The 16,772-nt window shown below is 37.8% G+C and overlaps 1 protein-coding gene across 2 annotated transcripts; it reads right to left on the bottom strand.

The window, feature by feature from the left end:
• Nucleotides 1–534: 534 nt before the first annotated feature.
• On the bottom strand, nt 535–15,079 carry LOC103714055. 2 transcript variants are annotated; one of them, XM_008801187.4, is made up of 7 exons: nt 14,603–15,076; nt 6,562–6,959; nt 4,604–4,682; nt 3,651–3,742; nt 3,388–3,563; nt 2,375–2,455; nt 535–933 (listed from the first exon to the last, which is right to left on the bottom strand). In XM_008801187.4, exons 1-7 carry the CDS (start codon nt 14,772–14,774, stop codon nt 885–887), a joined length of 1,047 nt encoding a protein of 348 aa, XP_008799409.2. In that variant the 5' UTR covers nt 14,775–15,076; the 3' UTR covers nt 535–884. The 2 variants fall into 2 exon arrangements, with proteins under 2 accessions (XP_008799409.2, XP_026663075.2); XM_026807274.2 differs by lacking the exon at nt 535–933 and having other exon boundaries at nt 3,338–3,563; nt 14,603–15,079.
• Nucleotides 15,080–16,772: the final 1,693 nt, after the last annotated feature.

Here is a 16,772-nt window from a genome sequence, read left to right as displayed (position 1 = left end):
GCCCCACCTTACTAAGGTCATATATCAAGTAAAAAAGATTCACATTATTACCAAAAATTAAACTATATGTATAGATTTATATTATAAGATTTATTCCATGTTCATCAGCGTATAAACTCCTCTAGATGGAATGAGAGCACTGTAAATGCTAAAATTTATAATAAATAAATAGTACAATATAGCATGATAAACAAATATAGCTGCAAGAAGATGTTAGTTCGATGAAGAGTTAAAAATATGAAACTAAGAGTTGATATATAAGAAAGGGGGTGGAAGCATTCATGAAAGAGCCATGAATGTCATGCCCAAATGCCATGATCCTCCTTACATCATGGTCTCTGGAGGATCTGAGCAGCATTGTAGACCATTCTCCTGTTTAAGAGAAAGAACAACTCAGAATCTACTTGTTAGGAAGTATAAGAAGAAAGACCAACTTAGAATGAGTTTCACCACAAACAATTAGATGCATGGTTAACACATTTTCCAACATCCAGGGCGTCCATACATCGAAGGGCCTGCAGATGAAGCTTGACCTAAAACATTTTGGTTAGGGCCAGTTGCATATACTTTGTAAAACTAACAGATACGCGGCATAATCTTCAAAATTACATCCATGTTACATCTTCAGTTAAGAACTCAAATATTAACATCTTATGAGCACATATTTGTTTGAAATCAGCCAAGAGAAGGCACATTACCAATGAATCTGTACTATAAGAATATAAACAAAACTAAGCACACCGGTGAATGTTTATTCAGCACTAGAAAAAACCCACTTCTAGTCTGATGGTTTTCTTCCCATCAAGTAGGTTGGTAGGTTCTAAGACCAACCTTCAATTAGGTTCTAAGACCAATCAGCCATGTCTGGGAATAAAGGAGCTACGCTACCCAACGCTTCCAGAGTGCAAAGCAACTTCTTTCTGAACTTTACATCTGCATGAAGAAAATATTCAGAATCGCCGATCCACCAATTGAATGATATTAGAATAATTGGGCCCGAAAAGAAAATTGAATCAGCACAATAAAACCAAAGGGCAACTGAAAGCAATCAGGATCAATTAGCAGTCAACATCAAATTGATAATATCCGAGTTTCAGAGAGTGAAACAAGGCAATTGGAGACTGAAAAGATGTCTTAAAATCTTAAAAACTATGAATTACACCCACAAGCATTGCTTCATTGTGGATGCTACATGACAAATAAACAGAAACAGGAATACTGATAAAATTATTGATTTCATAATTCGTGCCCGAAGAACTATCTAAAAATTTTACAATAAAGAACACTCTAACAAGAAACTCCATGGACCAATGATTGCATCACAGATGTACTGCTTTTTGGTGGATATATTATGGAATTTTCTGTTGCATATTTGATGCTAATTTAGATATCTCACATCATACATGCTATTGCCAGGCACATGCAATGCATGTGGTGGATAGCTGGACATACTTGAACTATCTAAACTGTAATGAGAATTTTGGTGAGGATGATGCGTGTGAAGTTGTTGCTTTTGAACACTAGATGACAACTAATAGGTTAAAAATCAAAACAATGAAACGAGTATCCAACAAATGAGCTGAACAAACCTTATATATGGACAAATTACATAATTACCATCCATGGAAATGTGATGATTGCTGAAGTCAGTGAGTCTACAGGGTGGTACATTGTAAAAATGTGAAATCTAAAACATCTTAATGCATAACAAAAATATTAATTATTGACCATTAACCACAGATTGTTATTCCTCAGGAATTTCACTTGCTCTACCTCTGAGAATCCAATCTGAGATACTCTCAGTGATGTTCTGTTCTTCATCAAGAATGGCCATGACTGCTGAAATTAGTTAATTGTCAACTTGTAATTTGTCTTTTACATACATTATTTTACTGAAATCAGTATTGTAGTTCATTAGTTCATTACCATCATGTCCAACTGGTTTTTTCTACACTTCGGCGGGATTTACTTTAGCTGTTCAATTTTAAAAATAATATGTAAACATAGGCTTTGCTGTGAGAATATGTGTAAGCTTAAAAAAAGATTAGCTGACAGATCCTAACATATCAAAGTAGTCCCTGTACATAGACAGATAAGATTTTTGCTTACAGTTATCCATAATGTAGATGTTTCAAATTAAAGAACAGCAAAGAGCCAGAGCTTTATGAATAATATTAACTGCAAGACAGATCAGTTCATTAAACCAAGTAATCCATCAGTACTGATCATGGTATCTCTTATTGTTTCACTGCAACACTTTTTGCTAAAGTAAACTAGATAATTATCATGTTGTTCACAAATGAACAAAAATGCTTGCAGATTTAAACCATGCTCATCGATAATCTTATAAAGCGTTCACAAAACAGAATAGTACCTATTGCAATAAGAACGAGATGCAAAATTGTGATTGTTGCAGTTACTGCACATCCAGTCCCCTTCACGCCATTGTTTTGCGCTGGTAAGAAGAACCAACTTAATAAATGATACAAGAAAATTTAAAAATGAAGCAAGAATTAATTAGCATGCTTAGTCTTAACCAATTCCATAGACACACACCACAAATCAAGACATGTAAAGTAGTAAAATCTAAAAGTTGTTTCTAATGAAATTCAGCATCTCATTCATGCATCACCTAACACAGCACTACAAGCTCATGGTTATCAACTAAGCCTGTAAAATGAGCTTAAAATGAAGTAACAAATTTGGTTTTTATAGACTGAGGAATAAAAACCTCAACTGGGACAAACATGAAGAACAATATTATGTACACACTCCATGAAATTTTCCAAAATGGCTAGTGCATTTCCAACAAAAATGACCAAATTCGGAATATGACTCCAGTAAGATTCTAGTAACTGCAATATCCATATTCTTCAAGTCAATGTAATTTCATAATATCTTGCTGTCAAAGTAAAATGATCATTTGCAAATGAACAAATAAGATGACCGAAAACATATAAGTGAAAGAAACGTTATCCCATAAGAAAATGTAAATATCACTGGCATTTTCCCAATTACTGTGTCAAAATTAAAAAATAATTTTTAGAAGAATGTTATGAAATTACTGCAAAAGAGAAATCAAAAGTTTGACTTGTTGTTCCCAAAAACCCTCATTGACCAATAAGAAAAGTTATATCTACCGAGAGCATCATATCAGTTAATACTTCTTTGCAAACCAGTGGATAATAGATAAACCTTAAAACTATGCAAGTAACAAATATAAAGATCATCAAAAGGATCAAAAAATGGATAGGACTAAATCAATGGTCCCCTCAAGTGTTTGCTTGGCAACATAATACATGTCAGATAATCAAGGAGAATATCATAGCAACTTAACAGAAAACAGAATATCAGCATAAGTGACTGTGGAAAGGAAGTCACTGTCACCCTTTTCCTAGAAGTGTAGGCACTGCTCTCTGCTGTGCAGACTGCGTATTTACTTGCATTGTTGGTGTTGGCAACAATTTCCCACAGGAATATTTAGCATACATTCCAAGTGATTGATCATAACTGGATCCTCCTGGTTGCTCGAAACCTTGATATGACTGCTGCTGTCCACTTGTCTTGTATTTCCAAAAAAAGAAAATGAAAGTATAAAATTTCATCCAAGGTACAACAGCAATAACTATCTTGCTAAATAATAGGCTTACCAGAAAATGACTATGTATATCTCCTGCATTCAGCCTTTTATTATTCCAGTCAGTAACAAGCTCTTCTGATGCCAATCGTTTTGTTCTCAAAGCTGGATTAACAGTTTTGATTATAACAATATACTAGGACTGTGACAATAGACATGCATTAAAATAATAGAGCCCTTACAGCTAATAACAATTTTAAGGATGACATTCATCACATAGACTAGAATCCACTCATAGGAAACCATTTACATAAATCTGTAACTTTGAGAGGTAATTTGCAACCATTCGCATGGGGAACGAGAATCCATATCAAGCAACATGATTTATTATTAGTTAAGTATCGTAGTCTGCTCTAATGAAGAAAATCAGTAGATATCCTTTTTGCCATAAGATATCTGCGCACGTCTACCTATGTAGTACAATGCATCATAACAGGTTCATGTATCTGTCTTGCATCTGGTGTTACCAGACTAAATCAGCACACGAAAAAGGACAAAGAATGAATGCAATGGAAATAACTATAAAGATGATAACAACAGCCGGACAAAAGCTCCGGAAAGAAAATGCTCACATTAATATTGACAGTGATCTAGAAACTATTAGTGTCTCACACATAAAGAAAGTGTGCCACAAACTGGAAATCATCAGGTTTCCGCTTGCTTTTCGGAAAGTTCTTTACCTTCTTTGTGAGTATGAAAACCCCATCTTTTCCAATCTAAGTTCGAGCAGATACATGTGAAAAAAATGTGGCACAAAGAGAGAAATGATAAGGATCACAAAGAAGAAATGTGAAACAGAACATTCTTAACAGAATGCATTATGTTTATCCAACCAATCAGATAGTGTGCCTCTGAAGAAAGGGCATACATAATAATATGATGAAAGTGATAAAAGAATCATCAACGAGCCCACATTGAGATGCACATCATTTGATTTCAAAATCAATGAAGAAGAATATGCATTACCCGGAAATGTATCTGAAACTGCTGAATTCAGTGCCGAAGAAGTAACACCAGACAATACAGGTGCACTGCATTTCTTACACTGCAGGAGAAAGAAGAAATCAAGCTCCAGAATGTAATTTGTAGAAATTCATTTCTTACACTGCAGGAGAAAGAAGAAATCAAGCTCCAGAATGTAATTTGCAGAAATTAAAAGCTCATGGTGTTAAAGAAATTGTATAGATTTTCCAAATGTGCTGAATGCTGAAGGAAATAAAAAAATATTTTCATCTTGTGTTTATGATGTAATAAGAAAAACTCTTTTTGTTCATAACATCTAACAAAAAAGTGTATCTGAGGGTATACAAATACCTATAATCACATACATGCATAGATACATACGTGTGCAGGCACATGTGTTATGGATGTGTTAAGCTAATGATTTTATTTTCACTTTCGGTCCAACAAAACAAAGCTCCATGTTTTAAACATGAGAAATTGTCAATAATCAGATATGGTAGCTAGCGAGTTCGATATCTTTCCTCCTATTTTTGTGTGTTTGGGGAAAGGGGGGGGGGGGGGGGGGGGGGTTTTAAGATAGAGACAATTACATCACTGTACATAAGGCAGTTTGCATTATTATTCTCGCCAGCTCAAGATGACCGAAGGAGAAAAACCAATTCCTTCCACAAAAAAGGATTCTCCAAAGCCAGAGGTGCTCTTAACCAACCAATCAGCAGGTCTATTTTCTTCTCCATGCACATGAATAACCCTATGTATAACACCTTCCCCCACTAAGAATCCTTGTCCTCAACCAGAAGGCTGCAGATAATCAACAATCCTTCCTTACAGATAAAGTTAATCACCACTAATGAACCCCCTACTAGCATGACTCTGCAATCCGTAAATTCACTACTGAGGTAATCCTATCCATACTCTTTCAAGTTCGGCCATATTGAAAGTTTCCACCATCAGTGGTAGACCCTAGACAAAACAACTGACATCTCTGATGAGAATTCCTGCTCTAGCTCATCATTTACTGAGATCCAAATCTCCATCAAAGTTGACTTTAAAGTTATTGACTCAGAGGCATTCATTTCAAAAAGAAGAGGGAAAGATGAACTTCAGTAACCAAAGAGAGGAGTACAACATTTTCATGCCTGTGCAAGTATTTATCATGTTGCATGATTATGATTGTGAACATATGATTTACAACAAAAGCAATGAGAATTTTCATATCATTTTAACAGAAAAGGAGAGAAAATAACAACTATATACTTAGTTATACTTTAATAATAGTATCATCAAGTGATGAGGTAGGAGAATATCCACAGATTAGCATTTCCATGAAGTGCAATCTTTTTCAAGTATAAGACTGCCAAGAAAAGTATGCTAGTTTCACTTTCACTAGGAACTCCATGTATGATTCTTTGACTAATACATCCCATGCATGTTACTCTGTGGCTAGCACCTTTGAGAAGCAGCAAATTTTAAGTGCTAATAGATTGCACAGTATGTAATAATAGACAAGTCAAATACACCACGATGTATATGTGCATGTGCAGCAAAATCTTAAATTACTCAGTAACACCCACAGGATTTGGAGCCTGGAACCTGAATCTTAATTGGTTGCATTATCTACTAAGGAATGAATTTGTCTCTCAAAAGCAGCAACATGAATAGATGATTGATGGACACTTGTCAATAGATATATGTGTTAATGCTTTATTAGGACAAAATGACTAGACTTTATGAGAACTATTCAGTTGAATTCACTAAATCCTTCTATGAAAAAAAAAGTACGTGATTATTAATTCATAGAACATTTAGATCTCCTCCAAAATGATGAGTGTATAACACTTGGACCATTATTAATTTTTAAAAAATAAATATAATATGTATCTGAGGCCATGTAAGGTTGCAGCAATTAATAGGGGCAAGCTGTTGATATAAATATGCCCACTGAGTGGAAAAAAAGTTACCTGTGTACGGGATGAGTAGTTATGAAAGCCACAGTTGCATATCCAATCACCACTGCGCCATCCATTTGGGACCACAGGAAGCTGATTTCTGTTACTTGCATCTGAGTATTCACTTCCACTATTACCACTTAAGGACCAGCTGGAAGCAGACTGAAGCCTATATCTATCAGGTTCCCTGTATGACCAATCAGAACTTGGTGGAAGTGGATGAATAGCAGGATTGCTTGTTATCCCAAAATTCATCTTTGATCCAGGTGGCCCATGAATCATGGCAAAATATTGTGCATAAGTTGGCAGAGTTACTCCAGGCATTGCAATTGCTGGCAATGCCCCTTCCTCCTTTGACTGGCCGCACTTCTTACACTTTTCTCTGGACGCATAATTGTTGTTACTGCAACCTATTGAATCCATTTGGCAGACAAACCCAAACCCAGACTCAACCAGTGGTACAGACAGCAAGAACAGCACAACCAATAAACATAATAATACCAATCAGCCATACAAGATGAAGGCACATATGAAACAAGCAGATATGCAGTAACCATCATGCAGCATATAGCAAATTCCTTATCTCAGATTCAAGTTAAATAGACTTGTAAACAAGAATACAGTTTGGAGTATTTTGGGATTAATAAGTTGGGTTAATTCCAATATCTCAATTGCCGATAGACTTGTCAACAACAAAACTATACAACCAAATTCAGAATAAAACATCATCCATCAATCAAGAACGATCTGCAGATGTAAAAAGAACATATAACCAGTAAAAAAACAAAAAGTTATCCACAGAATGCAGTAAAATCGTACTTCAGTTTTCCATATTCACAAACTATGAAAAAAATTAGTAATCCGATGCTAAAAAATTTAATTCTAAGAAAATTGCCCTTAATGGATAGCAGAACAACAACCATGTCACTCACTGCTCCTTCGATCAAGAAATCCGGAAGTTAAGACCAACACATGCAGTATTTACCATGAATTGTTACACCATGTTTTTTTTTACATCCTTTTTTTGTCAATGGGGTCACATGGTTTCAAACTATTTCCATCAGTCCAGTGGTGATAGGACAACCTTTATAAACTAGACAAAAATTAATTCCAATAAGATAAAGAAGCCATGGTCATGTTTGAAGAAACAGAATTTTCATGAGTGCCATTGCTACATATGGAAACCCTTGTCTATCACGTAACCATTAATTTCTTCAGAATAATAAATTTCAGATGAATAGCAAAGGACAATTAGAAAGAAATTTCTAGTCTGAGAAAACTACCATATATTATATTTATTTAATAGCAAAGCACAATAATATTTGGTCCAAACAGGGGTTTTGAGACATGTGCCGAGGAAAATGATTTTTGCATCATTGGTCTGCAACCCATCAGAGTTACCCTGTTGTTCTAACAGAAAAGTAAGATAAACAGGAACATCAATCAATTTTTAACTTATTCAAACACTGGAGGAATTTAAGTTGCACAACATCAGTCACCTTCCCATTTTGTAAATTTATTAACCAAGAGAAACAATGTTCAGACATTCGTAGATTTCTTCTACTCATATAGTCCAACTTAAGCAAGTATATGGTATAAACCAAATAAAAGTTACAGGAGTATGAAAGCAGGTGAGGTCGAAAGAAAATAATTAAAGTCAGCAAAACACAAACAGCTTCAGATAATTTGTATAGGTGCTAATGTGGTTAGCCATTGTCGGATTGTGAAGGTCAATTCAAGAGCTTGAGACAATGATCTCATTGGCAGCCACAATAAAATTTGCTATATCCCACTATAGAGCCTCTCAATATATCTACACTATTATATAATTTGGAATACTTTTGAGTCCTGAGTTGCTTGGCATCCAACATTGTCCTTTTTCTTTAATCAAGACACCTGCTCAATTTAGTTCTTACTCAAAGAGGGAGAAACAAGAAAACCGCACCTCCCAAAAGTAAGAGTGCTCTTATTGCAAGGATTAAAGTGCCAATCGTGCTACTCGGCATGTACCATGACAGGCTTGCAGCGATACATGGCACGGTTACACACCAATGCATGCCAAACACTAGCATGGAACAGCACGTAACATGCCAGCATCAAGCAAACACAGCACCAACACGGGACCCTTAAAAGCCATGATATTGAGTTACACAAATAATACTCCCACTAATCCTCCTTTGACAAATCAATAAAACACAGTTCCAAGAAAAACAGTTAATATAGAAGAAGAAGAAGAAGAAGAAACACCTATACAGTCAGTGACCTTGGTTATGTAGTAGAATTCGAGGTCTCTATAGGAGTAGCAGATGGCTTAATAGAATTGATGGTACACATACTAGCATCCTTAGTAGAAGAACTAGCGCACCAGTACTACATCTGGTTCCCAGCAAGAACAAAACCATTACCAATACAAAATGTCCCTTTCCACATCTTTTCTAACTCAAATCTCATTCCCACCCACCTTTCACACTCCAGTTTCAAATTGAAGGAACTCAATTCTTGGAAGCTCCTCAACTAACCAATCATTTTCCCCACCTTACCTAATTAAGACCACTTCCCAATCCCAAAAATAATCAAAAAAAGAAAGTTAAGGTTAAACTCCATTAAAAAGCAAGATACACTTCGATCCTACTTACGAAACAACTAAAAAGCGCTCTCCGAATCCCACAGCTGTCACCACAAAAAGAGGGAAAAGAGGGGTTAGGGTTAATTATTCTATTAGAGGGTGGATGAGAAGAAAACAAAAGAAGGTAGCCGTCTTGGGAGAAGTGCTTGTGGAATCCATCTCAAGGAGGAGGTGAAGATCTTATTCAAGGCATTTCAAGAGGAAGAAGAACCTTGTGCAAACCTACACTCGGTGAGATTGTTCTCATTTTATTATTGGAGCCTAAACTCTTTTTCATATAAACTCTTTGTTTGTGATCCAAGGAAGAGATCCTTGATGTATGTGATCCTCTAGCTTAGCCTAGAGAAGATACTTTGTAAGCCCATTATTGTTGATAGTGGAGGTTTGTGGTGGACTTAGGTCCGGTGGTTTTTTCCCCTCATATTGGAGGGTTTTCCACCTAAAAATTCTTGTCTCTTTCTTGTGGTTTGTTTTTTTTTTTTTGGTGGTTCTTACATTGATTAATTATTGTGGTATTCTCATTCTACTCACACAAAGATAGGAAAGTTTTCATCTAGTGAAGGGGTCTTTCCTAACAAGTGGTATCAGAGCAAGGTTTTGTGCCTACAAGGTGTTTGATAAAATTCTTGTGTGACTCGAATGGAGGATTCTATAGGAGGCATGATTAAATTGACATCTTCCAACTATGCCATTTGGAAACCTAGGATGGAGGATATCCTTTATTGTAAGGATTTGTATGAACCTATCCATGGAGATGAGGCTAGGCCAAAAGAGAAGACTGACAAGGAATGGGAGATAATGAATAGAAAGACAGTTGCACAAATTAGACAATGGGTTGATCAGACTGTGTTTCATCATGTTGCTCAAGAAACCAATGCCTTCTCTTTGTGGAAGAAATTAGAGGCCATGTATGAGAGAAAGACTGCACAGAATAAAGCCTCTTTGATTAGGAGGCTTGTCAACTTGAAGTATAAAGATGGAAAAAGTGTGACAGAACACTTGAATGACTTCCAAGGCTTGGTGAATCAGTTGACTACTATGAAGCTTGTCCTAGATGAGGAGTTGCAGGTTTTGTTACTTCTTAGTTCTTTGCCAGACAGTTGGGAGACTCTTGTGGTGTCTCTAAGCAATTCTGCACCTGACGGCAAGGTCACTTTGGATATGGTAAAGGATAGCATGCTAAATGAAGAGGTTAGAAGAAAAGAACAGGGAATATCTCCTGAAGCTGAGGCTCTTGTGACAGAAAGAAGAGGTAGAAGCAAAAGCAAGTATCCTTACAATAGAGATAAATCCAGGGGCAGGTCAAAGTCAAGGAAAGGCATAAAATGCTATCATTGTGGCAAACTAGGACACATGAAAAGAGAGTGCAGAGCATTGAAAAGAGAGCAGAACACAGAAAAAGGTGAAGCAAAGACAGAGAAAAAGGATGTTACAGCAGTTGCAGCTGATGCAGATGTCATTGTTGTTAGTGATGGTTGTGTCAACCTTGCATATGAAGATAGTAACTGGGTGATTGATTCTGGTGCTTCTTTTCATATCACTCCACATGGTGGTTTCTTCACATCCTATACTTCTGGTGATTTTGGTTGTGTTAGGATGGGAAATGATGGTTTATCCAAAATTGTTGGCATGGGGAGTGTATGTTTAGAGACCAATACAGGGTGCAAGTTGCTACTCAAAGATGTTAGACATGTTCCAGATATCCGCCTCAATTTAATCTCCACCGGCAAGCTTGATGATGAAGGTTATAGCAATCATTTTGGTGAAGGAAAATGGAAGCTCACAAAAGGCTCTTTGTTGATAGCAAGAGGAAAGAAAAATAATACTCTCTACATGATGCAAGCAAAGCTAAAGAAAGGAGAGGTGAATACAATTGATGATGATTTCTCTACAAAGCTTTGGCACAAAAGGCTTGGGCACATGAGTGAGAAAGGACTTCAAATTCTAGCCAAGAAGGAGTTGCTACCAAATACCAAAGGTGTGTCTTTGAAAACTTGTGTTGATTGTTTAGCCGGAAAACAACATAGAGTTGCATTTCATAGAACACCTATATCTAGAAAAATTAACATTCTAGATTTGATACATAGTGATGTATGCATGATGGATAGTAGAACTCTTGGTGGTGCATTTTATTTTGTTACCTTTATTGATGATCATTCTAGAAAGGTATGGGCTTTTGCTTTGAAATCCAAGGATCAAGTCTTGGATATATTTAAACACTTTCATGTCATGGTTGAAAGAGAGACAGGCAAGAAGCTAAAGTGCATCAGGGCAGATAATGGAGGTGAGTACAGAGGGCCATTTGAAAAATATTGCAAAGACTATGGCATTAAGCTCCAAAAGACAGTTCCTAAAACACCGCAAGAAAATGGAGTTGCAGAGAGAATGAATAGAACAATTGTAGAGAGAATCAGATGTATGCTCTCTCATGCAAAGTTGCCAAAACCATTTTGGGGTGAAGCTATGAGGACTGCAGTGGATTTGATCAACCTTTCTCCATCGGCTCCTTTGGATGGTGATGTGCCAGAAAGAGTTTGGACAGGAAAAGATGTATCCTACAGTCATTTGAAGGTGTTTGGATGCAAGACATTTGTTCACATTCCAAAAGATGAAAGGTCTAAGCTTGATGGAAAGTCTAAAGAATGTATTTTCTTAGGTTATGGCCATGAAGAATTTGGATACAGGTTGTGGGATCCAAAAGACAAAAAGGTGATCAGGAGTAGAGATGTTGTCTTCTTTGAAGATCAGTTTATTGAAGACTTTGGAAAGCAAGAGAAGCCGAAGTATTTGAACAGTTCTCCAATTAATCTTGATCCAGTTCCTCCACCTATGGTCCATGATGATGATAGGGGAGATGTGCAGGATGACAGTGAGCATAGTGATACAGGTGCTAGTGAGGGTTCTACAGGTGATAATGGTCACAGTGAAGCTTCAGAATATGGTGAACTATCAAGTCAGTCTGAAATGACAGAACCAGAGGTCAGAAGGTCTACTAGACAGCACAGAGCATCATCTAGATATCCTGCTTCAGAGTATATTTTTCTTACAGATGAGGGGGAGCCAGAATGCATCCAAGAAGTGCAGAATCATAAGGACAAGGATAAATGGTTTCAAGCTATGCAAGAAGAAATAAAATCCTTATATGAAAATCATACTTTTGATTTGGTAAAGCTTCCTAAGGGTAAGAGACTACTCAAGAACAAATGGGTATACAGATTAAAGGAGGATGAGAGCGGCTTAAAACCTAAGTACAAAGCAAGATTAGTTGTGAAGGGCTTTGGTCAGAAGAAAGGTATAGATTTTAATGAAATTTTTGCTCCGGTTGTGAAAATGTCATCTCTTCGGATTATATTGGGTTTGGCAGCTAGTATGGACCTTGAGATTGAACAACTTGATGTGAAGACAGCCTTCTTGCATGGAGACCTTGAGGAAGAAATTTATATGGAGCAACCTGAGGGGTTTAAAACTAAGGGCAAAGAACATCTTGTTTGCAAGTTGAAGAAAAGCTTATATGGGCTTAAACAAGCACCAAGGCAATGGTATAAAAAGTTCGATTCTTTCATGATGGGCCACGACTACAAGAGGACAAAATCCGATCATTGCGTCTATGTGCAAAGGTTTAGTGATGGTGATTTTATCATTCTATTGCTTTATGTAGATGATATGTTGATTATTGGCCGTGATACTAACAAAATTGATAGGTTGAAGAAAGACTTAAGCAAGTCGTTTGCCATGAAAGATATGGGGCCCGTAAAGCAAATGCTTGGCATGAGAATTTCTCGTGATAGAAAGATCAAGAAGCTTTGGCTATCACAAGAAAAGTATATTGAAAGGATGCTCGAGCGGTTTAATATGGAAAAGGCTAAACCGATTTCCTCTCCACTTGCAAATCATTTCAAACTCACAAACAAGCAATGTCCTACAAATGAAAGGGAGAAAGAGGAGATGCAAAAGGTACCCTATGCTTCAGCAGTAGGAAGTTTGATGTATGCCATGGTGTGTACAAGACCAGACATAGCATATGCAGTTGGTGTTGTGAGCAGATTTCTCTCGAATCCTGGCAAAGAACATTGGGCTGCAGTCAAATGGATACTTAGATACCTTAGAGGTACTTCCAAAGCTTGCTTATGCTTTGGAAATGGAAAAACTATGCTAGAAGGATTCACAGATGCAGATATGGCTGGTGATATTGATACTCGAAAGTCTACATCGGGATACATGATGACTTTTGCAGGGGGAGCTGTTTCATGGCAGTCCAAATTGCAGAAATGTGTTGCTTTGTCCACTACAGAGGCCGAATATATTGCGGTGACAGAGGCATGTAAGGAAATGTTGTGGATGAAAAGATTCCTCCAAGAATTGGGCTTGAAACAAGACAAGTATACTCTCTTTTGTGATAATCAGAGTGCCATTCATCTTAGCAAGAATCCCAGCTTTCATTCAAGGTCGAAGCACATTGATGTGAGGTATCATTGGATTCGGGATGTGTTGGAAGAAAAGCTTTTGCATCTAGAGAAAATCCATACCGATGAGAATGGGTCGGATATGATGACTAAAATTTTGCTTAAGAAGAAGCATGATATTTGTATGCTTAAGGCAAGCTTGGTGGAGCCTCTCACATAAGATGGGAGGGGGAGAATTGTTGGCCGAGTCCCACCTTATGTGAGGTGGGACCCAGCAATTTAAATAAAAAAAAAAGAAAAAAAAAGGAAACAAAAAGAGGGAAAAGAGGGGTTAGGGTTAATTATTCTATTAGAGGGTGGATGAGAAGAAAACAAAAGAAGGTAGCCGTCTTGGGAGAAGTGCTTGTGGAATCCATCTCAAGGAGGAGGTGAAGATCTTATTCAAGGCATTTCAAGAGGAAGAAGAACCTTGTGCAAACCTACACTCGGTGAGATTGTTCTCATTTTATTATTGGAGCCTAAACTCTTTTTCATATAAACTCTTTGTTTGTGATCCAAGGAAGAGATCCTTGATGTATGTGATCCTCTAGCTTAGCCTAGAGAAGATACTTTGTAAGCCCATTATTGTTGATAGTGGAGGTTTGTGGTGGACTTAGGTCCGGTGGTTTTTTCCCCTCATATTGGAGGGTTTTCCACCTAAAAATTCTTGTCTCTTTCTTGTGGTTTGTTTTTTTTTTTTTGGTGGTTCTTACATTGATTAATTATTGTGGTATTCTCATTCTACTCACACAAAGATAGGAAAGTTTTCATCCAGTGAAGGGGTCTTTCCTAACACTTCCCAATCCCAAAAATAATCAAAAAAAGAAAGTTAAGGTTAAACTCCATTAAAAAGCAAGATACACTTCGATCCTACTTACGAAACAACTAAAGCGCTCTCCGAATCCAAAGCAACTTGGAGAAAACTATAGAGCAATCAATAGAAAGACAGGAACAGGAATCGAGAGGAGGTGGGAGGTGATCAAACCGGTGCAGATCCAGTCACCGATGCGGGGAAGCCACTTGGAGTCGGCAGGCGTCTTGAGGTCCACCAAAAGGCGGGGCTGCTTGCATCGGTTGCACAGGGACCGGAACGCGTAGTTGCGGTTCCGGCACCCCCCGCACTCCCAGTCCCCTTCCCGCCCTCCTCCTTCCCCCATCCCTGCCGCCGCACCCACGGCGGCGAACCCGATCCCGGCGACCAGCGAGGGTCCTCGCTCTCGCAGTGCCGCCTCTGTGGGTTGAACCGACGGCTAGTATGGTATTTGATCGAATCCCTGCGGTACAGGATCGGGCTGCAATCATGGTTGGGAGGAATCAGTGCAGATTCCAGAGAATAAAAGCCGGGCGGGGGGACATGGGATAGGGAGTAAGTCTCGGTCTCTTGGATGCGGTCACCGGTACTCGGCTTGTCTCCTCTCGACTGATCTGGCTTGGACTGGGTTGGCTGAGGGCCCTGCAAGATATATTTCATGTTGGCTTTGAGTTGGGTGCCATTTTCTAACCAAGATTTCTGCATAAATTCAGATAACCAGAATCCCATCAAAATGATGAAAAAAGAATAGATTCTTTGGGATGAATACCATATTATGTTACGAAGAGACAAAGATTAAGAGCATATTTAATTATGGATGCCTTGAATCCAAATAGGAGCTGCTTGTCTTTGGAATTTTTCATGGTCCTCATGATGAAAGCTTCATGAAAGAGCTGCAACCATTCAAAATTTCAAATAATGATGGGAACAATAAAGGTGAAAGCATTTATAATTATGTTTTGACGGATTTAGAAATATCTACTTTATTTATTTAAGGCAATAAAGGGCATGGCTTGGGTTAACACAATTTAAATAATAAGCATGGTTTTGCAAGCTTGACATTAATTGAAGTGTGGTTTTGCTTGTGTGAGTTAAAATTGCCTACAGTATACTATGTAAAAGCCCATGGGCAATTATAATGAGTTTGTATCATTTATAATTGAAAAATAAAACAAGATTGATAATGATGAAACTTGCATCATAGAGATCAAAAATGTTAACATGGTAGATACCGGCCAGTCATGGAGAATACAGAAAATGCAGAGATGTACGTAGATAGGCTCATGTTAAAAAAGAAAGAAGACTTACATTTTTTTTTATAGATAAAAAGACCGGTTACATTCAATATACCTATCTGCAGGTTTGAGAATAAAAAAAATATGTTACCAGAATACTTATGTGCCTGGCTATCTTATTTTAGCCTGACTATAAATCCCGCGATAATTGTTGCTTAGGTTGCTTTATCGCGAGAGTGACAGAGATCAATCCTTTATATTAGGAATAGTTTATGATGGTTTTCGCTTGAGTAGATACATATAATATAAGTAAGTTTGATCCATAGAGCTATTCATTGCTTATAGAAATTTTTCGAAGACTTAATCAAGCACTGGACTTATGCTAATCCTCATCCCTGTCTTATTCCTAAATCAAGACTATTTGTCTCAGATATGGCCAATGGAAGAATGTCATCACCTGCAATGGATGTGGCTTCAGATTCCATGTAGCATTTTGGAATGTATACTAGAGTTCATCCTACCATTCTAATAGGAATGTCACTTGGGTTAGGTGCACTATTTTGCCCCCTTTTAATTCCATAGAGATCTTAGATCTATCATGGAAAAGGATGTAAGATGGAATTTGGTGGTTAGTTGGCTGGTTTACATCATCTCACCATGCCCTCTCTTTATGTCATGATGATTAATACAATCTTTCCACCCGCAGTGTTACTTAAGATTTATATATAATTGAATCCACACCTCATTGGAGTCCAGGAGAAGCAAAACAACAAATGGTCACATATTATACTGTTCCTTTGAGTCTCTTGTTCTTAATTATTTTTGCCATCTGCGAGCGAGAATTGCAAGGCTTTCACCGACAAGGCCTCGCCACCACCCGCCAAACCAGTCCAAAAGCAGTATCTTAACATCAGTTACGACAGCATCCGCTGTCAAGGTCCTAACACCAGACGCCAGCTCGCCCCATTTCAGCTGGCCCCCACCAGAAAAAACCTAAAAATATTCACGCGGCTGGGCCGCCGCCTCCCTCCGCTCGCTCCCTAAACCGACGCCACCGCTCCCCAACGCAAACACCGGCGCCGACCGAGTCCAAGAGTTTCTTCACCGAC

The sequence above is a fragment of the Phoenix dactylifera genome, chromosome 18, assembly GCF_009389715.1.
Source record: "Phoenix dactylifera cultivar Barhee BC4 chromosome 18, palm_55x_up_171113_PBpolish2nd_filt_p, whole genome shotgun sequence".
Taxonomy (NCBI): domain Eukaryota; kingdom Viridiplantae; phylum Streptophyta; class Magnoliopsida; order Arecales; family Arecaceae; genus Phoenix; species Phoenix dactylifera.
This window is presented reverse-complemented; position numbering and strand designations above follow the sequence as displayed.

Coding starts and splice junctions, on each gene's coding strand:
- LOC103714055 (XM_008801187.4), bottom strand. CDS start 14,774: ATGGGGGAAGGAGGAGGGCGGGAAGGGGACTGGGAGTGCGGGGGGTGC. Junction 2,456..3,387: donor CCTACACTTCTAGGAAAAGG/GTGACAGTGACT, acceptor TCTTCTTACCAG/CGCAAAACAATGGCGTGAAG. Junction 934..2,374: donor TCTCGTTCTTATTGCAATAG/GTACTATTCTGT, acceptor TTCTTCATGCAG/ATGTAAAGTTCAGAAAGAAG.